The sequence below is a fragment of the Drosophila subpulchrella genome, chromosome X (genome assembly GCF_014743375.2).
Source record: "Drosophila subpulchrella strain 33 F10 #4 breed RU33 chromosome X, RU_Dsub_v1.1 Primary Assembly, whole genome shotgun sequence".
NCBI classification, from domain to species: Eukaryota; Metazoa; Arthropoda; class Insecta; order Diptera; family Drosophilidae; genus Drosophila; species Drosophila subpulchrella.
In genome coordinates this window covers 23,653,521-23,681,516 of record NC_050613.1, presented here as the reverse complement: position 1 = coordinate 23,681,516, position 27,996 = coordinate 23,653,521, and the positions used below count along the sequence as shown (strand labels likewise).

Here is a 27,996-nt window from a genome sequence, read left to right as displayed (position 1 = left end):
GCTTTTGTTTTTGTTTTTTTTTTTTTATTTATTTTGTATTATTTGTTTTGTGTAGAAAAAAAAACTTACGAGTTAATTTAAATACATGTACATACATATATATATTTTTAGATTTATATATCCGTTAGATTAATGCGTTTTAGATCTCTTAACTAGAATTTGTTTAATTTTTACATACATAAGAAAATACTTTTAACACAAAACTGAGCGATTTGCAATTGTTTGATGGAAGTGGGATGAAAGAAAATGAATTGTTAATGTTTGGCAATCTCGTAGTTCTCCGTTTTCTCTAAACTTAGCAATTAACTTGGGTTAGTTTCGATTTGCGCACTATTCTCATCGACTTTGAACTTGTGTGGGATGAACCGGATGCGGAAACGTCTTGCGGGCGTTCATTTCCGCTTTGCAAGCAGTTAAGCTAAGCAGTTTGTAAACATTTTCAAATATTCAATTTCGTCAACATTAATGTACATTGAGCATTTTTCATTAAGTGCCGTGTGTGGATTACACTTTCTGGTGGTTAAGTATAAGAATTAGCAATAGGAAACCAAGGATTTCGATATCAACTAAATATTCAAGTCCTTTCTTTTGTTGCTCCTCCTTCAATCTATCCGTTTTAATGTCATGGTTTTGTGGAAAGAAATGCTCGCAAGTCTTTTGTTCAGCGTTTTAAGTACTACGAATTGGTGGGGGATGATGATCAGGGGGCAAACTTAATGTTAAAACTTATTTATGGCATGTTTAAGTTAGTTATACTAAAGAAATCGTTCTCATTCCTTGCGGCTTACATGCATAAATCCCTTCTCTTTGCTTTAACTGCTAAATAAATGTAATTTTTTGTTTGTAAGGCATTAATTTAAGATTTCTTTCTTGCACTCATATATATGTTCATATATATATAACTTAGGCTAGGTCCTTTCTTTATCATCTCGTTTTGTTTTCTTTACTCTTCCCATTTTTGTTCATCGTTATTTGAAATTTCTTGAGTTATTGTGTTTTTTTTTAAATCTGACTAAGGAGAAACAAAGCAATTGCAGCGATATAAAATACTTGTTCAAACAAGAAAATGAAGCGACATGGAGTGATTCTTCCTTTTGTTTGTTTGCTTGCCGGTTTTTCGAGCTTAATGTACTATGTTTTAAATGCTTTTAAGATATCGTATGTATTATAGTAAGACATTTAGTAAGATTTACGCTGTGTACGAAAGTAAATTAAAACCAACTTAGTGTGCCAATCGATCGATATTCAAGTTTTCTTCCCCCAGCTTTGGCTTTGGCTTGTTCTCGCTAGATCATCATACATATATCATATGGTTTACATATGGGTATGTGTATTTTCCCTCAACTTTGTTTTGTGCACATTGCGGTTGGACTCTGGAGTTCCTTGAGTTCTGGAGACCCTCCTTATACCGCGGAGTTCTTGCCGATTATCTCACCACTGCGTGAGTGCACGAATCGCCCGTCGAACTCGATGGTCGAGTTTTGTTTAATGCTGCCAGTGGGCGTGCGTAGCGGCTCCTTTTCGTCCCTGCGAAAGTCAAGAGGAAATGGAAATTGGTTATAGATTGTGGCATTAATTTGAATTCAAATCTCAACTGTCATTGCAGCCATGCTAAAGCAGTGCCAAGCAGTGCAGACTGCTATTTTACATAATTAGACTAAAACTAAATTTGAACTTGGGTATGACACTGGTGTTTATATATTAGTGGTTCTTTTTTGTTTTTATTTATTTTCGGATACTGCCAATAAAATTTAAGTTTTAAAAATTATCTTAAATATACATAAGATTCAAACTGTATCTCACCATACACACTGCTTGCTAACTATCAATATTAATTGTTTTGCATAAGATAATTTAAAAGTTCTTCGTTCTTTCTTTTTAAAATTTTAATAATTTGAAAGAGTACTAAAGTTTTAATTTCAAAATCACGCGAAAGGTCCTTAAAAGTGTCATACCCGCATTAAAACTACTACAACTTATCTAGAGTTTTGTGGCCATGCAGTGCTAGCTGATGATGACTTATGAGGTATTTTGGATAGGTGATAGGATCATAGATATTGAGAGGAGGGCAGAAACAGAAACACATCACGGCAAAACGAAAAAGGATGCGGATGCAGATGCAGACAGGCCGAGTAGCGGAAGCGGAGAAAATCAAAATGAAAAGCGGTAACGGAACGGAAACGGAAATGGAAATAGAAACAGAAGCAGTAACAGTAACGAAAACGGAAATGGAAATGGAAGACGGGGGTACGTACAATGGCGATGTCATGGGCGAACCGCCCAGTTTGACGGGCGGCGGCAGTGGCAACGGCGATGGTGGCGGCTCCTTTACCAGCTGACCACTGCAATAAGGTAGCGGAAAACGCCAACCGTAAAGACTGCTTGGTTAGATGGTTTTGGGTTGGTAGTTGATATTGTGAATGTGGTTCGATTTTTTGGTTGAATTTGATTTGATTTAATTTGATTTGGTTGGTTTGGTTGGATGTGTGATTGGATGATTGGAATAATACATGATGAGGTTGATTTAGTATTGAAGAGAGAGTAGAATACAAAGATAGCAATGGAGTTTTTGGAAGTGACAACAATGATGAAACAGAAATAAATGTGTGTCTATTTTGTATGGATGTTGGTTGTGTTTTTTTTTTTTTATCAAAACTTAAGCGTTGGCTAATATAGTGTGTTCTGAGGTAATAACTGTGGATTTATTTTATACAGATTTATTTGTTTAAAATGTTCCATATTATTATATATTATGTCTTTTAAACATTTTTTTTAGTGATGACAAAATGATATTTCAGTACATTTAATACAAATTTGTTCTTACATTTATTTAAAAAAATATATAATGTAACCCTTACAACATCGAACATTTTTTTTTCACACTTTTAATTCAATTGTACAATTAGCCAACAAACTAAGGAAATGATTTAGAAGCAAATTTTGGTGTATTCGTGTTAACGAGTGTGAATTTTTGAAATAAATTAGTGATTGGGTTTGTGTTGTTCTGTTTTGGTCTTTGAATTACATTCAAAATATTGCACTAAAAATTTGATGGCAAACGAAAAGGAAAATCGCTAACAATTTCGAATTTTCAATTAAATTTTAAAGAGTCTCTCTGGACTTGTCGAATGGCTCAGACCGATATCAGGGAATTGCGATTAAACAACAAGGACTTGGGCCGCGCATAAACCCAATTGTACTCCAAGTCCTGGCGCCTGTAAGTTGGGCTTTTTATCGCAAAATAGGAGCGTGTGGGGGAAAAACACAAGCAGAACGCAAAAAGCACAAATGTTAAATTCGATTCCGACTCTGATTTTTAGTGCAATATTCGTTTCATTTTGTCGCTTTGCGTCAAATATTTTCAAATCAAATTAGGTAAAGAAAAAAAATAAGATTACAGATTTCAGTGATCTAACTCGAGGTTAATTTGATCTTTTCTATTTATCGATTATAAAATGATCTAAAAAATCTGTATAAAACTTCTTGGATGAATTTCCTTATTGAGAACATTCAAAGTTATCGAAAATATCGATAGGTAATAGATTAACTAAAAATTTAAATTAAATCAGATATGACTTGGTGTATACGAAGGCTTATACAATTTAAATTGCTATACTTTGCTTATAAAGAAAATGTAGATCAAATATGCCTTGGTTTATATCACTTTTATCTGCGAAGGACATACACGGTATAAGAAAAATCGATGGAGCTTACCTGCCCAGCTTGGCCTCGTCGTCGATCTCGGAGGGCGATCGCTTGGCCTTGCGACACATGGTGGCCATGACACCCATGTGGACGGTGATGCAGCAGAGGAGGTCCACCACGAAGAGGAGCAGGAGGACGCCGCCGAGTGCGATACCCACGATGGCCGCCGAGGAGAAGACCTGTCTCTCAGCCACCTGGATGACATCGATTCCTATATGTATTTTTTTTTTACGGATCAGAGAGGGTGCAGACGGTAGCCGGGATGCGGATGTGGTTGGGGGAAACAAGTGTACTCCATTAGTAAGTTGTCATTCAGATTGATTTTTAAAGAGAGGGGGTGTTAACTATACGTATCTCTAGGTGGTACGGTGCCAGCACCTGGCTCACTAGCCTAGGAAAACTCCTCCAATTAACAGCTAATCTTACACACTTAAAACTCTGTTTCTTAATCGCTGGTTAATCGTTTAAACATATTTTACATTTTTGTGTGTGTATTATTTTGTGGTTGAAATTAGTCGAAACTAAGGTTAAACATAACGAAATCATAACAGTTATAATATAGTAGCAATCATAATAACCAAAAATAAAAGGGAAATACAAAATCATTTCCAAATTGCACCAATTGACATAACATGAAAAGCATTTTCAAACAAAGCAACAAACTTAGCAATATGAATTTTCACTTTTTTGTCTTCGGTTTCTTTTTTTTTTTTTTCTTATATCGAAAGTCGAGGGGAGTTTACAAATAAAGCATGCAGTTGGGTGGGAAAGTTTGGTCGGGGATTTATTGGGGGTTTTCGCTCAGCACAGAAATAGAGAAAGTGGTCGGTGAGTGAGAGAAAGAAGCGGTTGGTTGAAAGTGTTACAGTTTTTTTTTTACAAATTGCAAAATACAGAAATAGGCCAATATGCAAAGTATACAAGCAGTGTAAAGCAGTTCAACTTAGGGATATAATTGTTTAACCTTATGTAAGATAGAAGTGTATTGTATGTACATTATGTGTGCGGGAAGGGGATTATATAGAAGGTTTGGGGTTTCGTTTGCCTAGAGTGCTTTGCTTCGGTTTTTTTTGTAAACTATAACATAATCAACAATTAACAATCAACAATAAGGTTTATTATCAACAGATTTCTCTCGTTTTGGGAATACAGAAATTTGGATTGTTGGTTGTTCAGCTGTTAGTGTCTGCGGTTGTTCGTGTGCAGTGCAAATAAACAGGTTATAATACATAGATACATATATAGGCGTTAAACACATCCTTTTTGTTACCTGGCGGCATCCGAAATGCTGGTGGCAACCCTGTCCCAAGTCACAGACGCACGCACTGCTTTCTGTTAAAGTTTTCTCTTTATTACCCAAAATGAACTTCTTAAGTGGTAGGCTTTCTTTTCGTTTCCTTTTTCCAATTTAGTTATCGTTTATGTTTTCGTTTTCATTTGCTTACAACATTCATGACATTGTGTTTAAGTGTGATCTGTGAGAACAGTGAAAGTTCCTACTGCTTGCCCAAGGGCGTTAAAAAAAAAACGCTTTCCCCATCTCAGCAACGTTAGGCGGGCTGAATTATTCTCTAACTATATGTGTATACGTATGTATAACTAGATATTGTAAAGGTATAAATTGTATTGATCTTTTTTTTTAATTTTCGATATATATTTGGCTAGAAAAATCGATTTCGCTTGCTAAAAAAACGTGTATACAGGAATATCGGTTCGTCTAGATCGAGTTGCATTCTAGTTTTGGCTTATTAAACGCTTACTATCAACAGAAGGTAAAAACACTTGTGAGCCCCCATTGTGTGGAAAATTCGTAATCGCTTTAACTTAGTTAGAGTTTCTTATTGTCCCCTCATAACGTTTCCGCGCTCAAAACAGAACAGAGACCTTGCTAAACTGCTTGCAACTGCCTTGAAAACAGTGATGGAAGAAGCTTTTGGCTAACTTTAGGTGTAAGGTATAGAGTGTAAATGTAACTTGTACTCGTATGCACTTGATATTTTTTTAATCATATTCTTCTTGTAGAATTTCGCTAAAACTTTTCATATATAAATTTGCTTGGGTTTTTTTTTGTTTTTGTGTCGCTTGGCAGTGTTGTAAAATTCACATTGAACTAAGCGGTACGGGTGTACGGAATCGGAATGTAGTCTATAAATGCTCTCGCTATACACATACAACTAAATAACAACATAACATTGACTTAGTGGTAAAATAGGGTCTCTAGCGGTTAGACATAGGATATAGGATACATATAAGTACAATTTATCAGTTGTGTAAGCATGTGTTTCGGTTTTTGGCAATCCGTTTTCGTCTTTTTTTAACTAGGTTCTATCATAGATCTTCGTTTTTTGTTTTTTTTGTACAGTTAATGGAATCGTGACCCGCCCTATGTGATATATTTGATTGATCATATTCTCTACTTGAGCACATTTAACGTAATTATGTCCGCTTTATCTTGCTAGTTAAGAGTATGTTTTATTTTATTCCTTTTTTTTGTGATTTTTCAATTAGTTTTCTTATTATTTACACATTGACACACCAAACGAAAACTAGGGAAAGGAAAACCTATGATAAACGGCCAGCGGAAGGATCCTCCAAGCACTGCTTGTTGATGGGTGGAAGCAGGAGAAGCATCGGCAGCTGTGGTTGTTTAAGCAGTGCGCGTCGTCGGCAGCATAATCAGCATCATTGTCGGCAGAGCAGCGCTAATAATAAGCAGTTGGGCCAGAGGTGCAGCGCCACTCGGCGAAGGATGAGGATTATCTGTTGGTTTTTCGATATTTTGTCGATTTGTTCGATTGTTTGTCGATTTTTTCAATTTGTGAATGCATTTTAGCATTTATACAGTTCGGTTTTAATTGATTTTAGTAGTGGGAGTTGTTGTTGTTGTGGTTGTGGCACACACACACCATAAAAGAGAGAAAAAACAAGGAAGAAAAAGTGGTAGAAGAAAAAGGAAGAAAAGGAAACACACAAAAGAACATTTCGTTGTGGTTGGTTGGTCTTGATTTTTAGTTTTCTATGTTTTTTTGCTCAGTTACTGAGAAGACGACGACGTTGGATCAAACACAATGTGCAAAGTGTGAGTTAGTTGTTTGTTAGTTGGTTTTTGTTTTTGTTTGGCTCGGTTTCGAGTTTGTGTGTGTTTGCGTTTGCTTTCGAGTGTTTGTCTCTCTAACAAAAGGGCCACAAATGTGTTTTTAGTTGAGTTATGTGGTTGTTGTTGGTTAGAATAATAGCTATGACTAAATGCCTAATTAGATGCACACACTAAGTCCACTGGTTAGCCAAAATATCAAGGTTAAATGTTTAAGTTGAGGTTAGGTTTAGGTTTAAAATTGAGGTTATGTCTAGGCAAAAGCGGAAGGGATGGGTGATTTTGGGATTAACGGTACACACTTAAGGACAGAGAGAGGTATAGAGACGTCACACACAAACACAAAGGATTTACTAACACAAACACAAACAAACGGACTACGCACAACATATACTTAAAATTACCAAAAGAAAAGGACAACCAATCGAGGAACAGAGACGACACAGCGAGAGCGAAAGAGAGGGCGATCAGTGTGAGTGGGGTTGAGCGAAAGAGAGAAAGAGATAGAGACAACGCAGGCATAACTAATAATAAAAGAGTACGACAGCAGTTGCAGTAAACTACAGTTTGTTTCATTGGTTTTCTTTGAATGTTTTATTTGAGAAACGTTTTCTTTTTCATCGCTTATAATTCAAAAATTTAACTAAAAAAGTAGTCGCAGTATACACACAAAATCAAATTAAATCAAATAATAATCGATGTGATAAAAAATAATAATGAAGAACTCTAGTGTGGTAGTAATCCAATATCAAACAGAAAAGATTTTCATCGCGTTTATCTATTTTCATTTTTCATTACATACTAGATTTACATTTAACAGGGTTTTTGTTGTTTCGTCATACGTATTAATAATAATATTACAATTGAAAACTGTGATGAATGCAGACACACACAAAAATATAAAATTATAATTATCGAGTTTTTCTTTTCTTTCATTTCGTGTGACAAATAATGTAATGTTTAGTGTGTTGTTGGTAATTATAATTAAGTAAATGCTTAAAAATGGTAATAAAAAAAAAGAGCGTATAGTAAGCTAAAATTCAATTCGGGACGCGCGCATCTCTCACATTTCTATATATCGTACAACGGCTGACTGACGAGATTTGTGGTGAATTTTGCATTTGAATGGGAAAGATGAATGGGTTTCGATCTCAGAGGAACGACAACACGATCTCGAATGAATTGTAATGCTTAGTCAAATGCGTTGCAATACTTTTGCCATTTTTTCCTGGCCCAGTGGGTGTGTGTTGTGTGTGGACATTTCGATTGGAATGTATACATTACATATTCGAGGCTTATTATCAATAAAAGAAGTTAAGATGGTTAAGATGCTCTAGACGAGTCAGAACGCACAAAAACATGCAAAACACAAAATGTTTCAAAACATAAGGCAATAAAATAAAGTTATAACGTTGAGCAAATTAAGTTGAAATCGGGGGAAAGTTGGGTTTTTGTTTTTATCTTTTCATGATTTAGGTTTAGGGACATTACTGGAGTGGGGGGATGTTACACTGAGTGTGAACAAAAAACAAAAGTTGAAACGCAATTGAAATAAACACTACAAAAATGTATGCAAAATTTATCGATTATATCTGGGATATATGTATCATATTCATATATATATATATATAGAGCAGTAAAAATATGTCTTTAACTGGATATCATGTAGATGATGTCTGTGTGTGAATGAGTGTATATATATATATAGAGATTTTTTCAGTTATACATATATGATGGATGTTTTCCTTTTTTTTGCTGGGATCTTATAGACTCGATACGATGCAATTCGATATTATCGGGTTCTCAATTTCGGTCGTTCGGAAAGACAAATCTGTGGGTGTGTGATAACGCTGCGTTCACATTTTGGAAATTCTTTGTACATCCCATTGGATTCGGCTGATCGATCGATCGACTTGATAGTTCTTCTTTTTTACGGTTTTTAGATATCTTTTTTGTCGATTATGTTTTTTTTTTAGACTAACATTGAGGCTAGGACACTAAGTAATGTTATGCTTATTGTGGTGGCCAGCGTAATGATTGTTGTTGTTGCTGTTGTTATCGATGTGATTGTTGTTGTCGATGTGGCTGTTGTTGTTGTTGTTGTGAACAGTCGTTTGTGTAGCGCACCGACACCGGAATTATATCCGGCCGAATAGAGCAACGTGCCGAGATTGTTATTAGCTGAATCGGACTCACCTCGTGTCGTCTTCATAATGATGGAAGCGGGCGATGAGTAGCCGATGGCATTGTGCGCCTTCAGTTCGATGCGATAATAGGTGTTGCCCACCAGCTGTGACATCTCGAATGAGGTGGTCTCCACCACTTCGACGGTGTTGCAGGAGTTCTCCAGTTCCGTCCATGTGCCGCTGATCTTAACGCCCTGAAGAGGATAAATGTCAATTAGTATCCGTTTTATTTCTAGTGATATTTCTTTTTTAAAGTCTATTCCGCTTGGAGAACATGGGATCTTCACTTTATATAATAAAATATTTATCATATATAGTATTAGATATTTAGATATTATTATATATTGGGACCTTTATTAAAGGACTTGTGATGATAAAGTAATTCTTAAAAAGTTTTAGCCCATAACCTATAGCTTACCGGACAGTATTTAATCTGGTACTTGTCGATGGGCTCTCCATTGTCGGCGGGCACGCCCCAGCGCAGCTCAAAGTGATCGGAGTAGGGCGAGACGACCACCGGCTCCTCCTTGTCGTGCTGGACGGGATTGTGCAGTGGCTTGGGCTCCTCGGGAGCCGACCGGCGTGGCGTCGACTGTTGCTGATTGACGCCCCAATTGCCCAATCCCACCTGATTGCGGGCGGCGAATCGGAAGCTGTACTCCGTCTGTGGTCGCAGTCCCTCGACAATGTACGGCGAATCGGGTGACCAGCTGCGATTGTAGGCGGTCGACCAGTCGGGATTAAGGGCCTCCTTGTACTGCACACTGAACGCCAGGATGGGCAGACCCACCTCGGTTGGTGGGCCGCGAATGTCAAAGGTAATCGTGGTGGCGGTCAACTGGCTGGGCTTCGCCTCGGATACAAAATCTGGCACATGTGCCTCCTTCAGCTGCATATCATGCTCGGCGGTTCCATGGATATTGGTCGCAATGCACTTGTATCCCGAGTAATACTGCCTTGTCACCGGATGAACAATCAAATCGCTACGCGGTCCAGTGCCCACAATCTTCAGATTGGTATCGTATAGATCCTTGACCTTGCGTCCATTCCAGTGCCATTCAATGGTGGCATTCGGGATGCCCATGGCCAGGCAGCTGAGGTTCGCCTTGCGCTGTTCCCACGAGAAGACCGGTGGCAGTTCCTTCATGTGGCTAAAGTCGGGTGCAAATTCAACGGTAATGTGGCCGGTCTTGTAGGCATTATCCTCCTGATTCTTGGCAATACACTGATAAAGTCCGTCGTCGGAACGCTCGGCATTGGAGATGCGTAGTGTGCCTGTGCTCTCGCCGCGTTCCTCATCGAAGTTCACCTCCAAATTGATACGATTGTCGTCATCCTGCTGGCCATTCGTGTACTCCTGCTTGGTTCCCCATCGTCGGAAGGTGATCGCCGGTGCCGGACGTCCCTTGGCTCGACAGGTGATGGCAATCTCCTTGTTCCTGGCCCCCGTCACATTGTACAGCTCATAGATCTGCGGACGGACCAGGACATTCAGCTTGGTCTTCTGATCAACAACACCGGCCTTGTTCTTGGCCAGACACGTGTAGGTGCCGTAATCCTCCTGGCTGACAGAGCTGATGGTGACCAGACCCGTTTGCGGGTTCACCTGGAATCGATCGGCTGTGGCCACGTTCAATTGGGTGGCATCGCGAATCCAGCTGATCTCCGGCACCGGTTTGCCCCTAGCCGTGCAGTTGGCAGCAAAGGGTTTGCCCTCGACGGCATTCAGGGTTTCGGGTAGCGATACAATCACCGGCTGAATGAAGACCTCCACGCGGATGGTGCGCTCCAAAAGTTCTCCGGTTTCGATGACGGCCGCACGGCAAGTGTAGATGCCTTCGTCACTCTCCTGAACGTTGCGGATGAGCAGGCCATTGGTTTGCACCACATACTTATCGTTGGTGGTGCGGATCTATATCGATGGATTAAACCAGGTCAGTGACTTACTCAAAAAAATATAGATGGTTTAGTTATAATTACCGGATCTCCGTTGCGCAGCCAGTCGATGGTTGGGTTGGGATCGGCCTTGACTTCGCACATCACCACGTAATCCTGGCCCAAAGTGGGATACTGATTCTCGGGGGCATTGGTCCAGGTGATGGCCACTGCGAAGGGACAAGGAAAAAAAGATTTTTATTAATATAAATAATATATAATCTAAACATATCTTTGGGTTCTTTAAACTTATTATTAGAAAGCCATTTTAATGCAAGTCCTCGACTATTAAAGGCTTTAATGTTGTAGTTTCTAAGAAATATAGCTGATATACTCTCCATAAAGTAATTTATTATAAAGAGGAAATACCAGATTTTTGGATTTTACTTAAAACTAAAAATAATAAATAAAAAAATTAATAATTTTGTTTACTACCAATTATTCAAAAGTATTTAAAATTCGAAATTTGGGAACTCATAAATACTTCTATATTACATTTTGAATATTCAAAAATGATACATTTTAGTTCATAATAAAATGTGTCCACTACTAATTATACAAATCTCTTTAAAATCTGAATTTATTGCAATGAACCCTTAAATATACATTTTCCAAGATGGGCCCCCATAAATTATAAACAAATTGGTCTGTATTTTCTCATCCCTTTTCCCGTTTCGAAGGACATTTCTTTGCGCAGTGCTGGCGTTGTTTTTGTTTCGTGGACAGTAAGACGATTGCCAGCTGGACAAGGATTGGAGCCCTGAAGTCCTGCGACAAACAAATTCCTGGGCTAGGTGTGCACAAATTGTTTGATTTTGCTTCGCATTCATTTACACAGCACACAGACACTGGACAAAAAGAGGAAAAAACAAATAAGGAGGAAACTGAGCCCAGAGAAAAATGCCAGCCAAGCAGGACACTATTTTTCTGGTCATGTTGACAATCCAAGCGAAGCTCTACGTGGCGTATACGTAATATAATTTTAAACAAACTGTCGGGCGCATAAAAGCAATTCAAGCATCAGGCGCAAAGTCCAAGACATGTGCGCGGCTTTCCCCCCTTTCGTACATTTTCTTAAGGGTCACTAACGAGCTGGAAAAGGACCCCCCCACCACCCATTGGATGGACGCCACTGCCTGGCTGCCAATAAATCTCCCCTCCCAAGATGACTTGGAAATTGAAAATGAGCAACAAGAGCAAAAAAAAATAGTGTAAAGTTGTGCATTGCAAAAGTGAAATTCCTAATCAAATACTTGCAACACTGTGCTGATAAACAGTGGCGTCCCCCTTTAAAGGGAAGGGGTTCGATTGTAAAGTACTAGGTGTTGGCAAATCAAAGCTTTGACTTTTAGACTACCAAATGAAATTCAAGGCGTGAAGCGGAAGAGTTGTTTAAATCTAAAAAATAATCAAAAGGCTTCAAGGCAAAAGGGGGAAATCCCAGTGGTAAATTACAGGTACAGTTGTGCTCAAAGGGTAGAAGGAGAAAGAATTACGGTTGACAGCCTAAAGGAGAACTTTTAAATGAATATACATAAATAAGGGGTAAGAGCTTTTCCATTTAATCTAAAAATGATGCCCTACATTTAGAGTTCGAACTATTCAGTGGATACATAAGTCTTTAGAGGTAAAAAAAATTTCAACTAATTGGTTTTTCTATGTGATTTATTAGAAATGTAATTTTCTAAAAATGTCCTCTGTGAAAATGTCAATAATAATAGGGTATTTTAAATATAATGTCAATCTACCAGTCACCTGAATTTCATTTCATATATTTCATGCTCTCCAATCTGCCCATGTAAATCTGGCTTAGGTTTTGCACCTTTTATAGAGAAGAAGAACCCGTTTGTCAACGGCTTTCAGGTGGTAATGGATCCCACAACCCACTTAAATCTGCCATCATATTTTGCATTTGAAAAGGCAATCTTGGCCGAAAAGCTGTTACCCATCATTGGCAGCCTTTCAGTTCCAGCATGTGTGTGGCTCAAATATTTACAGTTTATTTATAAATCAGTGTAATAACAAGCCATCTCTGTCTGTCTACCGACTGTCAAGCTTCCATATACATATATCTATATGGTATATATATATTTCTATATATATGGGATGTCCGGCCAAAGCCAAATCCAAATCCAAAGCCAAAATAACGGAAAGTTGTGTTAAAAACATTTTCTATTTGCAGTTTTTTATTGGCAGTGTCTGGATGTGTATGTCCTGGATCCTTCTTCGCCCTGCCATCCTTGTTTCTTATTTTCTATTTTTTTTCCTTGCACCCACACAACATATAAAATAAATAAAAACTTGCTGCTCCTGTCATTTCTCTCCGTTCCCCAGGATTTTTCCCGGATATTTCCCAGTCCCCTTGCTCTTTTCAGTTTGGCTGCATTGTCGTAGCGTGTGAGATTTTGTTGTTCAAACACTTTTCGCTAGCTGCGTTCGTTTCTGACGTCTGATGGGCAGCCAGCACACACCCAGATGTATATAGATATATACCGATCTATATATATATATAAGTATAAACGGAGAGGAAAAAAGATGAACTAGTTTACGATTTCATTATTAGTTTGAACAAGGACAAGCCAGAGAGTCCAGGAGACCAGGAGTCCAGGAGTCCGGGAGTCCAGGAGCCCGGACCCGGAGCTCCTTCTTTGTCGGCGCCGGAGAGCCCCGAACATGACTCACAACTTATTGAAAAAGTTGCTGCAACAACTTATTAGAAAAATAAAAATGGAGCAAAAAAATAATGGATAGAGTAGAGAGAGGCAACTGCTGGGGAAACTGCAATTTTATTTGGGGTCTGGACCGGCAATGGGTCCAAAATTACCGCTGACCAGGTCGAATCCGGTTCACAAAGTGATAATAAAATCGAACAGATTGTCGCAACCGAGACGTGTGTTATGAATTTCGTTAAAGTCGTTTCCAATTAAAAATGTATAAATATTTAATCCATAATTAAACAGTCTTGGTTTTAAGTTTCTCAAGTGTAACCTTTAGGCAGGCAATGCCTCGGGTATTAATTAATATCTTGTTAAATCTTGCCATATTTATTTTCCAACATAATTACATTTAATGTTGAAATTGTAATATCAAATATCATTTAAACAAGCAGTGAAACGGAAATAAATTAAATTCCTGCAATACAAACATTACAAAAGTCTTGAGCCCAAAAGGTTGACACACAAATCTCAATTAATTCAAATGCTAATTGATCAATTTGACTTGTGCCTGCATTACAGCTGAAAAGTATGCTATAAATCCTTGTTTACTCTGCGAATGTCCGTTTTGAGAAAATGTACAAATTGCAGACAATGCACCCAGTTTGCAGTACCAAAATCGAGCAACGGAACAAAGCTAATTGGACAGCCAGGCCAGATAAATCGAACTCTATTGCAGATACATATTTATATATACATATATTTATCAATTGCAAACTCTCTAATGCCTCCAATCAACATTATTAGTGGCAATTACATGGCCAACAATGCCAAGGATGTCGACTATTATCGGCCATCAGATTGTGTCCGGGTATCTATGCATATACGAATGAATATTGAATTGATGCACTGCCTTAATTCGTTGAGCTAATGCGCTTTAATGCCTTTAATTGCGGGCTGCAAATAAGAAATTGCAAGAGATACATAGCTTAAAGCGCTTCCCAGAGCGGAAGTTGCCATTCGGTTCTAGCCTGAAGTCTTACTGCCACTGCATTCTGCGTCTGTTGCTGCTGTTCTGCTTTTCTGCCGGAAGTTTGTTTTGAGCATATGCATTTATTAAAAGCATAAATATTGAAATATTAAGCTGTGACTGGCACAAACAACGGTATGTAAATATGCCATAACCAACTCCCCTTTTCGAATTCCCGCTCATGTGTACTGTTTTCCTACACTGAACACTTATATTAAATGTATTGTTTTCCAAAAGTACTCCAAAAAGTACTCTTTTTTAAAGTAATGATCATTAGAAAGACTGTTTTTAGGACTGTCCAATCCAAGTCACAATTCTTAACATATTATATGGTAAGTAACATTATTTAGAGGGACTATTTTTAATCCCCTTCTGATTTATCTTAGATTTTCTTCGAGTGCAGGAAAAGTAAATCTTGCAATTTGCCTTCAGCTCTCTGGCTGTCTCTGTCGCAGTGTGTCTGCTTATTTGCTTAACTAAATGCAACTTGTGAGTTGTCAACACAATGCCAGTTACTTCTATAGACCCCCCCCCACACACACACAGATACACACTCACACGTAACACCCATTCTGGCCACATCCTTCGACCAAATCCTTAAGTTGCTCCTTGTTGGTGTTGATAACTAACTGCTGTTAGGCTTTGTATTTAAATGCTGGTCAACCTGGTTTCTATCTCGCACAACAGTATAGGGGCTTAAACAAGCTTAACACGAACATTCCGACCGCAAAGTTGGAGAGCTCTTAAAGCTACACGTATGGCTTGGCACTTGCCAACACTCACGCATCCACGCGTCCACGCTGACCAACACTGAAGTCTCCTGGCATTTAGTCAACACTGATTGTGTGCAAATTGCCGAGTGCAGCGTATTTACCTGCCCCTCATTCTGACGAAAAAGGTGATTCCATTCCGACGGCAGTCATTCCAAGTCAAACAGATAGCCTGACATCGAACCGAGTACTGGAGAACTGGAGTGCAGCTAGTACGAGTTCGGTTACTATACATACTACTCCTTCAGTTCTGGAGTTCTGGGTGCCCATATCACCGGGCGCAAATTGTTGCCCGGCAAAATATTTGATTTCATTTCAAACGCACCAGCCTGGGCGGCCTCTCAATTCAGTTTACTCACTCTCTATCGAAATGAAAAGGGCGCCACTGCACGGTTAGAAAAAAAGGGGCTTTCAATCGAAGATCAAAGTATTTCATTCAGGGTATTTTACTTTACAACCTTATAATTCCCAACAGCTACAAGCTTTTCACAAAGCGAACACTGGCGATCGGGGTTGAATATAGTTTATAAATTTCAAAACGCTTCCGGCGATTATTTAAGTAGTGTGCAATCACTTTCACTATCCGGTTACGTGGTCAATCAATTTTTCCCGTGTAGTTCACGACTATTCCTATAACAGTCCAGAATTTCTCACATATCACTAGCACGAGTATTGTTGGTTCACTATTTCTTTACCTTTGCCATCTACAGCTCCTCCCTTCATCGCCTGCACCACCGAATGTGTTTGAACATCGGGCGAAAGTAGATAGGGACAGTAGTAGTAGTGGTGGTGGTAGTAGGTTCCAGTTGTTAGCGCGCCCAGTGGTTTTTGCTCCGTGTGTGCAATGAGTACGAACTTTAAATTGCTTAGAAAAATCAATCTCGTAAAAGTTTTGAGCTGCAGCGTCACTTATGTGCACTCGACTACAGAAACGGTCTGTGGAAAGGTCTAGGAGAAAGAGTTGCTAGAAAGTCAACGAGCCAGCAAAATGTGTGCAGGTGGGTGAATGTGTGTTTTTTTTTTTCAACAGCTGCTCATTGAAGAACGTGTTTTGCTTTGTATTGTTGCTGGTTTAATTTTTTTCAATTTTTTTTGTTTTGTTTTGTTAGATGAAAGTGGGTGGCAAGAGGTTCAGATCCTCAGCGATTGCTTTGTACTGGACGCATCCATTTTGTTTTGGATTCGCTTACAATGCTGCGCATGTAATGAAATCCCGGCAACTGTAATTTCTTACTGCCGTAACTCTGGGCTCTCCGGCAGTCCAGCAGTCCGGCATTGTGGCACTCGAGCAATGTGCAGGGGACACAAATTGCTAACAAGATAAATGAATCATGCAGCAGAGGAATCACGTCGAGCTTTTCCGCTTTCAAATGGCGATTACTCACAGCATCACGAACGACGAGGGGGAGTCGAGATGGTCCCTAATCGATGGCGACAACAAGTCAAGCATGCTCGGACATGTAATGACAAATTTCGGCCACCCGACACAACTGTACTTGGCTCGGAGCAAAGTAAATCGACCTGGTCAGCCACACAAAATCGCTGTTTTATTTGTGGCTTAAGGATATACATTTATCAAGGATAAAATAGCATTAGTACTACTGAGAAAAAATAACAACGTTTTTTGAAGAAACCTAATAACATTGCATTCCGAAATTTAAATTAAACATGAAAGCCCATTTTAATGACAGATTTTTCCGTATAAATGGGAACCAAGAACTGAACTTCTAGATTCCATACTTTAAGTAATTCGAATCCGATTTTGAAGTGGGATACCCCTATGAGTTTGTGGTTTAATTCTCTAATATTCTACATTCAAATAATTATTTTTAAGGAGGGTCAAAATTTTAGCCCATTTTCATGTCAGATTTTTTTGTATTTCCAGAATGGGGACCCAAAATTGAACTTCTAGATTTCATAACTTGAGTTATTGGATCCCGATTTTGAAGCGGGATACCTCTATGAGTTTGTGGTTTAATTCTTAAATATTCTACATTCAAATATTTCTTTTTAAAAGGGGGCCAAATTTTAGCCCATTTTCATCTTCGATTTTCCCGTTTTTCCAATGGATTTCAGAATGGGAAGCCAAAACTGAACTTCTAGATTCCATAACTCGAGTTATTGTATCCCGATTTTGACGTGGAATACCTCTATGAATTTGTGGTTGAATTCTTTAATGTTCTGTATTCAAATAACAGGGTCAAAACTTTAGCCCATTTTCATGTCAGATTTTTTTTTGTATTTCAATGGTTTTCAAAATGGGGAGCCAAGACTGAACTTCTAGATTCCATAACTTGAGTTATTGGATCCCGATTCAGACGTGGGATACCTCTATGAGTTTGTGGTTGAATTCTCTAACGTCCTACATTCAAATAATTATTTTTAAAGAGGGTCAAAATTTTAGCCCATTTTAATCTTCGATTTTCCCGTATTTCCAATGACTTTCAGAATGGGAACCCAAAATTGAACTTCAAGATTCCATAACTTTGGTTGTTGGATCCCGATTTTGACGTGGGATACCTCTATAAATTTGTGGTTGAATTCTCTAACGTTCTGTGTTCAAATAAGGGGGTCAAAACTTTAGCCCATTTTCATGTCAGATTTTTTTTTGTATTTCAATGGTTTTCAAAATGGGGAGCCAAGACTGAACTTCTAGATTCCATAACTTGAGTTATTGGATCCCGATTCAGACGTGGGATACCTCTATGAGTTTGTGGTTGAATTCTCTAACGTCCTACATTCAAATAATTATTTTTAAAGAGGGTCAAAATTTTAGCCCATTTTAATCTTCGATTTTCCCGTATTTCCAATGACTTTCAGAATGGGAACCCAAAATTGAACTTCAAGATTCCATAACTTTGGTTGTTGGATCCCGATTTTGACGTGGGATACCTCTATGAGTTTGTGGTTGAATTATCTAACGTTCTGTATTCAAACAAGAGGGTCAAAATTTTTGTTGTATTTCCAATGGTTTTCAGAATGGGGAGCCAAGACTGAACTTCTAGATTCCATAACTTGAGTTATTGCATCCCGATTTCCCTCTATGAGTTTGTGGTTCTCCATAATTTCAAAGTGTGTATTTCAACACACATGGATGTATGCCAGGAAGGAGGAAATAAATATGAAAGCACCCCCCGAAACAATTTGTGGCCCCGCCACTGGAATGTTATTATACACAGGAGCCGGGACTTACCGTAAGTTTTAATTGTGACGCCCTTCTCGAGGATCTCGGTATTTGCATAGGAGGCGGTGCAGTAGTACTTGCCGCCCATTTCCACCGACAGCGAGGTAATCATCAGGGCCAAACTTTCGCCGGGCAGCGTTTCCGTGTACATCGGCGGCTGGTTGCGTCCATTCCTTTTTTGGCGGGAAAGCACGGGAAATGCCGGAATGCCGGAAAGTCGGAAAAGCGGGTAATGAAAGCGGGTTGTATGTATATTAGTAACGGAATAATATGCAATTCAATTGTACGATTACGAGTATAAGTGTATGGGTGTCAGTAGTGGTACACACAGAGGTATGTTCTCGGTATAATTATTTTTATTGTTATTATGTTTTTATGCTTATGCTTATAACAATTGCTGCTGTTGCTGTTAGTAGAATTTTCCCTGGTCCCCCTGCTCATTTGCATGCCTCACCCAAAAATGTGTTACGCATTTTTCCTCATGGCTTTTAACCGACTATATATACAGTTCGCATTTACAGCAAATTTGCCACGGCAACAACTTGAATGGGAAATGTGAAAATTCTTTGGCTTCAAATGCGGCGCCTATTTTTCCCAAAAGGGGTGAGGGTGAGGTAAAAGCAGCTTTTCCTCTAATGTAAATGCGATAAGAGCCATCACGTTTTTCGGGCAAATCGAAGTTAAAATTTCTTTGACTGCCAAAATGCATTGAAACGTTTGGTATTTTGTGTGCAATTTATTCATTGATTTTTCGATGGTTTTGCAAAACAATTGAGTTTCCTAAATTTATAAAGCTTTACCCAAATATTGTGTTATATGTTTTTACCAACTCAAAACTTGTAGTGTTATTATTAACTGCCTTGAAACCATTTCGTAGCTCCATCTGAAATAATTACTCAATAAATTACCTAATAGCTTTGTGCGTGTTTATTCGTTATGCTAATTAAACCCTAAATCAAATTCCATTTCCCCCACTTTCTTCCCTTTTCTTTTGCATTTGTAAGTGTTTGCAATTTTCCGTGAATGTTTTCAACTTTCTTTTCGTATCGTTTGTGAATTTGCGAATTAGCAAAAGTAAATCGCACAAGGCAAACAAATTATTGTGGTACCCCCTTTTTCGATGCCCCTCGAATAGCAGGAGTTATCGCCCGAAACTCCTACACTTTTCAAACTGCTGCCCATTGTGCGACTCACGTACTAATTAATTAAAAAAGTTTCCTTCATGGCGCAGAAACTAAATATGCATAGAGGCGCTTATTATTATTATTACGACTTTGCGAAGCCAAAAAATACAAACCCACACAGGGAGAAAAAAATTCCAGTAAAGGCAAAAACAAGGAAGTTGCATTTCCCTTTTTGTGAAGGAAAATTGCAATATTTGGAAAAGCGGCAAAAGTCAATGAAAGCCTCTCCTCTTTTTTTTTTGTTTTTTTTTTTTTTTGCGGCGGTGGATTTCAATTTTTGACAGTCACTCGTCGTTTATTTTTTGCAACTTTTGTTTTTACGACTGTAATTGGTTTTATATATTGCACATGTGTGCGAGTGTTTGTTTGCATTTCCTTGTTTGTGCGAGGACAGGCACAACCTGCGTTCGATTTGCGAATTGCAATTGTTGGCAAAAATGCAAAAGCAGAAAAATATTCCGGAAAGCGAAGGAACGCTGCTGTTACAGCTGGGGTGGGAAAAATAGAACCAAAAAGGGGTTTGAAAAAAATTCGGTAGTGAGTTCAATACTGGTGAAGAATGGTCATAGCTCAAGTCCAGGAAAAGAATTATAACATTTTTTTGTTTCGACTTCCATTTAAAAAATGTCATTTAAAAAAATTGGGCAGTGTTCAATACTGGTGTAGAATGATCATAACATTTTTCGTTTGGAAGTCCATTCAAAAAATGTCATTTAAAAACGAGGTGATTTTTGAGGAATATTATAAAAATCACTTATTTAAAATTCATGTTGAAAATAGATAGGCTAACCAAAGACAATTACTATGGTATTTTCCTATTATGCGCGAGAAATAATCATTAATTACAGTGCCTTAAAAACATACATTACTGATATTAAAATTATATGATACTAATTAAAAAATAACACACTTTATAAGACAATCAACCTTGAGAAGCTCAACGTATTCTTTGGAAAACAATAAAATTCTTCCGTTTCTATTGACCTGACCTGGATTGTTTGCATGGAAAGCCGTCATTGCTGCGCCCAAAATTATGCTAACAAAAGTTGTTGACGCAGAAAAAAATACGACGCCTCGCAGGGAAAACCGCAGCAGTGGGTGGAAAACGGAAAATGTTTGGGGCGGAGCGAAAGAGACGGGGCTCTAAAGACATTGTGCAAAAATTTCGCTGCATATTTGCGTTGGATTTTTAATATTGCGCCAAGCACCAGGCACATAGAAAAAAGACGGGAAAAAAATCAACGAGCATTGGAACAGAAAAAAAAAAAAGGAAAACTGGAAGGAAAATAGGATGGAATAGGGATGAGCAAACCGTTACGCATACGTAAAAATCAAATTTCTGTTCAGTCTTCTATAGTACTTCCTTTCTTTTTTTTTATTTTGTTGATTGTCTCTCTTCCACTCAGGAGACTTGGCGCCTTGGGAACCCGGGGCCATATAGCAATTCCTACTTTTTTATTGCATTTCTTTTGGCCCCCTTTTGGATGCGAATAAAGATGTCGTTGCCCGTTTGCTGTTGTTATTGCCATTTTCGCTGTTATTGAATACGCAATGAATGTCGCGGAAAAGCGGGGAAAAGCGGGGAAAAGCGGGGAAAAGGGCGGGTGTTTTCCATCGGGGATATCTTAAGACTGTTCAGACAGGTCCCAGAGTCATTTCTCTGTGTCTAGTTATTTTACAGCAGCACAATGTGCACTACTGCCGCATTGATCACTTGCTATTCGCTCCATTTCTCTTCATTTGCAGTCCATGAAGTTAACAATGGAATGTTTTGATGCACATTTGTTATTGAAGTTTTCAGGCATTATTATGACTTATTTTTAATTAGGCTAGCATCGACAGTTTATGGGTATATTAAAGTCAACTTTGAATACCTATTAGCTAGTAGACTTCAAAATGTCAGATACTAAACCCCAACCTAACTCGAGGATTAAAGTTTTAACGTTTTTAATGAGCAAGCGAACTGGCTGCCAAAGCTTTCGCCCGGCACATCATAATACCACCTGCACACCCCCCTAGAATTATGCCTGCAATCCCTTAACCCCTTATAAAACGCCCAGGGGAACAGAAAAGATACTGACCTCTGGCGGACCTACTGGGCAAAAACCAACAAACCAAAAAAAAAAAAAAAAAGAAAAGAGGGAAAATTGGTAAGCCAAACCCCCGCCAAAAGCCGTGCCCAAAAATGCGAGCTTTGCCCGGCCGCAGAACTATGCCGAACTTAATCGTTTTAATTAACTTGGCCCCGAGTATAAACGGAACCATGGATCCTACCATTTTCCTACATTTTCCGAGGGGGTGGGCAAAAAATGGGCCGGCTTGTCGGTTGGTTTTTGGCAGCTTAATTACATTTCGCGCCTGCAAGTATGCAATGCATTGCATGCGTATTGTGGGCGGTGGGCGTATGGGCGTATAAGTGGGTGTGGCCTGCGCCTAACAAAAAAAAAAAAAACACCCAACCGGCCAAGAACAACAACAGCCTGGCCACAGAAAAGAGAAGAGGAGCAGCGAAACCGAACCAAACCAACACAAAACAATCAGCAGTAGGCAGAGAGGCCAGTAAACTAAAGGAAATGGGGGGAAATCTGGGGGGGGGAAGCGGGGGAGAAAAGCCGGACAAAAGGGGGTTGTCCACCAACCCAGAGTTGCCACAGCACCGTTTGAAATGAAAAATTGCATTCACTTTTGCCTGAACGGAATTGAAAAGCCAGCCGCCGTCCAGCCAGGGTTGCCGCAATCATAATTAAAGCACACTTTGCCAAAGGCGAAATGATGAATGAAATGTCCTAAAAAGAAGTTCTATAAAAGTATAAATAACAAAGAAACATTTTAAAATGTCATTTGTTTTAATACTTAAGCAAGGACGGTACTAACTTTACAGATTTTCATTATGTTTCAATACAGGTAGGTCAAGAATAAAAGTTTTTTTGCTTAAACAAATAACTGGAACAATATAAAATAATACCCTAAATACGAACTTTCTAAGATTTCTCCTGGAATAGAAGCGAAACAAATTAAGAATGATAAACAAAAATATGATGGGCTGAAAAAAGAAATCTGAGCAAAATTGAAAGCAAGCCAAAACACAAATTTTCACTCGTCCAGTTTGACGGGGAAATGGGGTTAATTAGAACGCAATGGCCGAGCGGAAAATGTCCCCCGTCCGGTAATAGCCCCTTGAACCCTTTCACGGGTTAAACGGGGGTCAGGTGTGAAACACTCTCCAGGGGTTAACACCAAAGCCCTTTTTCTTGTATTTTCCCGGGATTTCAGTGAATTTCCCACTCCATTCAGTTTACAGGCAAATTAATTAACACGATTTCGCTTTTCACACGCAAGTACAGTACACACACACACACTCGGGGAGCTGAGATTTCGATCTGAATATTTGACCTAAGAATTCCCATTCGCATTTGCCTTTCACATTCCCTTGCACGTTTTTCTGCAGCATTTTCCTTTATTGCAATTTCGTCCCTTTTCGGTTGCCAAGGTAGAGATTCCGCTTGATTTCGCCGAGGAAAACTTTTGTTTAATTCTATTTTGTGTACGAAAACTTTTTTAGCTTTTCATTTACCTGCTAATGAAATACGTTTTCAATGTCTTTTGCATTTTCATGGAAAAACAAGGTGATTAAAAGTATTATGCGTAAGCTTTTAGCTGTCTTTCGTTATGGATGATTGTGAAAAGTTACAGCTTAAGTTTAGGAAATCTTAATGGAATTTATTTTCAGCCAAGGAATATATAAATATGTTTAAAGAATATAAATTACCATTAGATTTCTCTGTTTATTTTTGTAAATTTGTAAAGTGTTTTAAAAAGTGATAACAGAGGCAACATGAATGATATTATTATTAATCGATGCAAAAAATCGATCCCTAATTGATAATTAATCGCTCGCTTTGGCTTTTAGCACTCAAATAAATCAAAATGGAGACTCGAGATGAAGGATGGTTAGTACGACAACTAATAGGAATGTTGCATGAGGAAAATGGGTGTGTGTGTGAGTGCTTTTGTGTCAGTTGTCGAATGGAAAATGTCAAATGCCAAATGCTACTCTTAAGTTAGGCCCCTTGCAAAATTGGGCCTGGGCAAAATGCAGCGAGATGAGTTAACAACAAACAAGAACAAATCAAATCAAACAATTAATCATGCCAAAAACAACCACAATAAAGGGGCTAGGAAAAGGGGGCGGGGCTGCGGAAAAGCTCCGAGTCTAGAACTTTAGGTTTTTAGTCACAGTCAAGTTGCCAGAAACTGCAGTAAGTTGCTGTTATATTTAGCAGCTACTTTAAAATGTTTCTGTTACAGTTTTTTTTAATTGCCGGTTAAAGTCAGTTGAAACTTCCTGTTAAAGTCAGGAACTACTAGTTTCATAAGAAGCTGTCAAAGGTCTTTACCAAATTTTGGTGTTCTCTGTTCAAGTGTTACAATGAACTTTTGATGGCAAAGTCACAAGTCAGCGGTTAACTTTTAAAAGTTAAAGTACCGGTTAACTTTCAGTTACTGTCTCAGTTTATGTCGCAGTTTTCTATTTACTGATGCTTGTTGCAGTTGCATTTACTGATTACTGTTGCAGTTGCAGTTAAATTACTGGTTACTGTTTACGCTTGCAGTTGCTGTTACTGGTTTACTGGATTTTGTTGCTTTCGGTATATAGCTGATCGCGTCACTTACTCTTTCTTTCTATTGCCCTTGGAATCATACAGTGGATCGTAATTCCTACAATACGATATATACGACAGAAGTGTGAGTGTTGTGGTGTATATTTATTGGAAAGTGTAAGTGAGTGTGTGTTTTTTTTTTTAACATAAGAAATATCACCAATAACCGGAGGTTAAGATAGACAAATGGGGTTTTTGATTGGATAAAAACTTACGGCTTGGGCAGAATGGTGTTGTTTCGGTTATCCTTCCATTGCAGATCGGCGACCAGGTTGGGTTCGGGAACTGTGGGTCGACAGGTGAGGATGAGGGGCTTGCCCACTGGCTTGCGCTGGACCTCTTGTTTGGGGTAAATCTCCAGGATCGGAGACTGCGCCTGGCACAGTTCTGAAAAGGTAAAGTAAATACAGTAGGCAATTAGCGGGGTTGTACACGGAGAGAAAATTGTAAGAAATTCTGTAATGCTTTCGAAGATATTTCATTTTGATATTTCTATGACACTTCCAATTTTGAATTTAATATAAATATAGTATTAAATGCTATATCTTTAAGTATCTTAGAATCTAAAGGTATATTCCATTAAAAATTTTTATGAGTAGTTAGAACCAAGTATTATTTTAAAATGTAAATAGTTAAGGTTCAGGTTTTGATAGCTTTAAAGGGAAACACAGAAAACCCCATCTGATATTGCGTTTTCCTCTTGATTGAGAGCTGTGGCCATTGGTCTTTGTTTTCATTTTATCTGCTCTTTTTCCGAGTGACTCATTTGCACAGGCGAGTAAATTTTAAATTAATTTTAATTGCCTTTGCTGTGGACGCTCACAAAGGGGCGGGGCTGGTGGGGTTTTTGAGGGGGGTCCCCAGCTGGGAACCTTTGTAATTTTCGCCTCCGCTCATTATGCACAAAAATGTGTGTGTGTGTCTCAATTAAATGAAATTATTCCACCGAAATTCGAAGTGAAATTCAATCGAAATTTTGTAGAAATGTAATGGTAATTAGTTGAGCGCACTTAACTTTGCGTTATTTCATTAAGAATTTAATACGCACATTTTTGACGATTTTCCGGTGGGAAACAGTGCATTTGGAAATTGAAATTTCGTCAGGATTTATGCCATTCAAATGTGTGTCAATAACTGCCAGCCATACAGCTATTCAAAATGTGTAAATTCAATCTGAAAACTAACTTTCTCAATGTAAGGGAAAATAATGGAGTGCTGAAAAGCACACGTCACAAACGGAAGCCCAATTAAAAATGTGCACTGACATTTACTGACATTTATCATGAGTTGAGGTTTTTTTTTAACATAAAACTTCATTTAATATTACCATCAAAGATGATTTAAATAATGGTTTTGTTTTCATGAATGCTTATGGCTACTTTTATGCGAAAGGCTGTTAACGTTTTAACGACAACTTGCGCGTTGATTGGAGTTTATTGCAATTAAAAATACTGCTTTTCTCGATTTAAAAGGTTGCAGTTCTGGGTTATCAGAATCTAGAATGATCTACATAAAAACAACAATGTCTAAAAATCGGGATATATGGATTAATGTCAACAAATATAAGTTTAACCCAGTTACTCCCACAAGTAGAGTACATCTATTATATCCTTTAAGAGCACTCCATATCCCTTGCTTATATAAGCAAGTTACCCATTTTCTGGCCCAACTGCTCTTTTTTCAGCTGCCTCTCTTTGAAACTTGCTCCATGGCGACTAAAAGTTGGCCATTGTTCATCTAGCTAATTACCGACAATTAAACGCTCATGAAACCCTTTGTTACGAGGTCTAGGAATGGGATAGGATATATATATATATATATTTATAGAGGGTAAGGAGTAGACAGACTATCCAAGAAGTCCGCTCTCATTCTCATTACAATTAAAAGCCTTTCTGGCCATTTCCTTTGACACTTTATTGGATGGTCCCAGTTGACTGGGCCGGGTGGTAATTGTGGGTGGTGCTGGCCCAAAGTCAAGGATGGCTGCTTAGCCTTTTTGGCCAAGTTCAAGTGGTGCTCGCTGCTTAATGGTCAATGTCTGCACATTCGTTAGGGAATTTTATGTGTGTGGTCAAGATTAAAGTGGGCCAAAATAAAAGAATAAAAAAGGAAAAGGGGTGGTGTTTTCAGAGGGGGTTTCACTGACAGAAGCAGCTGTGATCAGACCCCCCCCCCCACATTTTTTTGTCAAGCCGCAAGTGCTGCACACAGTCGAGTGCATAAATAATTTAATGTAAACGAATCCTCTCAGGGGCGTGGGTGCAGAAGGGGTGAATGGGGGCGGTGTGGCATGCAACAGAGTGCATTAAACTGCCCCTCGGCTGCTTTACGCCCCCGCACCCCCCTTTTTTCTGTTTGCCACAACGCCCGTGTCTCCGGTTCCATCTGCAGCTCAGGCGAAATTAAATATGAGAAATTTATGCGACGTTGCCTTTTTGCATCGCAATTAATGCAAGGCAACAAAATGGCGCCACCAACTATCCCCGGCAACAAAAACAAAGGAAAGTGCCACAAAAAAAACTGAATAATAATGAAAGGCTGTGGGTGGGTGGGAAAACGCCCAGCAAGATGGAATAAAACTAGCAAATGCTCTTTTTCTCATGTCTTTTGATGGAAAAAGGGGGGTATACCCATTCAAAGAAATAAGTGTTTATCATTAGGCTAAATAATGCCATTCATTAACAGGAAAAATATGATTGTATAGATGTACAGTACATAAAATCCTTTATTCTTACTAGCTTTCAAAACATCTAAATGTTCAATTTTAAACATAGGAAAAACATTTTCTGTTTCACTTTTATAGAATGATTACCTCCGGATTTAATTATTTTTATTTTTTTTTGCCTAATGGGCCACACTCTAAATGATTACCTATTAAATGTGCATTTTTTTTTTGCAATTTTCATTTGTCACATTTTAATTTTGTAACAAGAAATGAAGTGTGTTGATGGCGATTAATGGATTTACTTGTTTATTGATGTTTTTTGCTTTACATGAAAAATGTGGGTTCATTTTGGCTTAATGATAGCGAGAGCGCATTGATAATTCAAACATCCATTTATCCTTTTCATCCCATTTTTCTGTATTTAATTTGCAAATCGTTTTGTCTATAGCCATTATTTTAATATACCTGTTAATGGCAACATTTAAAGTTCCCGCATCAATTTACCATCTTTTTGAGGTCTGAACGTAAAGGGCATTTCCTTTGGGACTCGGGGGTATGCTTAATTTATATTTATTTTATTTTAAATGCATGCTGCATAAATAAAGGCGCAGGCTCACACATACGGACGCACATTATCTTTCTACCTCTTTGAGCCCCTTGATTTTCCCCGCATTTCCCTGCATTTCCCTGCATTTTCCCCCGCATTTCCCTCGTGAATGTGTTGCTTTTCCGGCGCCGCATAAATAAACAAACGGTTAAGAATTATCGCGAGGCTCTCGGGGAAAAAAAGCGAGGGCCGGAAGGAGATAGGGCGCGATGTGGGCGTGGCAGCCACTGGACATGCCGCCCACTTCTCGAGCAATTAATTCATTGTGCCTGGCCAGAAAATATTGTTGAAAAACAATTAAAAATTGCACATTAAAATGGG

General features: G+C 38.6%; 1 protein-coding gene across 6 annotated transcripts in view; it reads right to left on the bottom strand.

The window, feature by feature from the left end:
* Window positions 1-2: 2 nt before the first annotated feature.
* The window catches only part of LOC119558155 (fasciclin-2), a 72,942-nt gene continuing 44,948 nt past the window's right edge, over window positions 3-27,996 (bottom strand). The window contains exons 3-11 of one of the 6 annotated variants that reach the window (XM_037871395.1): window positions 24,619-24,790; window positions 24,417-24,461; window positions 18,568-18,731; window positions 10,966-11,090; window positions 9,404-10,897; window positions 8,996-9,179; window positions 3,715-3,916; window positions 2,256-2,342; window positions 3-1,527 (exon numbers count right to left, since the gene is read on the bottom strand). In XM_037871395.1, coding sequence (XP_037727323.1) covers window positions 1,404-1,527; window positions 2,256-2,342; window positions 3,715-3,916; window positions 8,996-9,179; window positions 9,404-10,897; window positions 10,966-11,090; window positions 18,568-18,731; window positions 24,417-24,461; window positions 24,619-24,790 — 2,597 coding nt within the window. In that variant the 3' untranslated portion in view covers window positions 3-1,403. Of the gene's footprint in view, window positions 1,528-2,255; window positions 2,343-3,714; window positions 3,917-5,034; window positions 6,466-8,995; window positions 9,180-9,403; window positions 10,898-10,965; window positions 11,091-18,567; window positions 18,732-24,416; window positions 24,462-24,618; window positions 24,791-27,996 lie in introns of those variants that run through there. The other 5 variants (XM_037871397.1, XM_037871396.1, XM_037871398.1 and 2 more) reach the window with 5 other exon arrangements.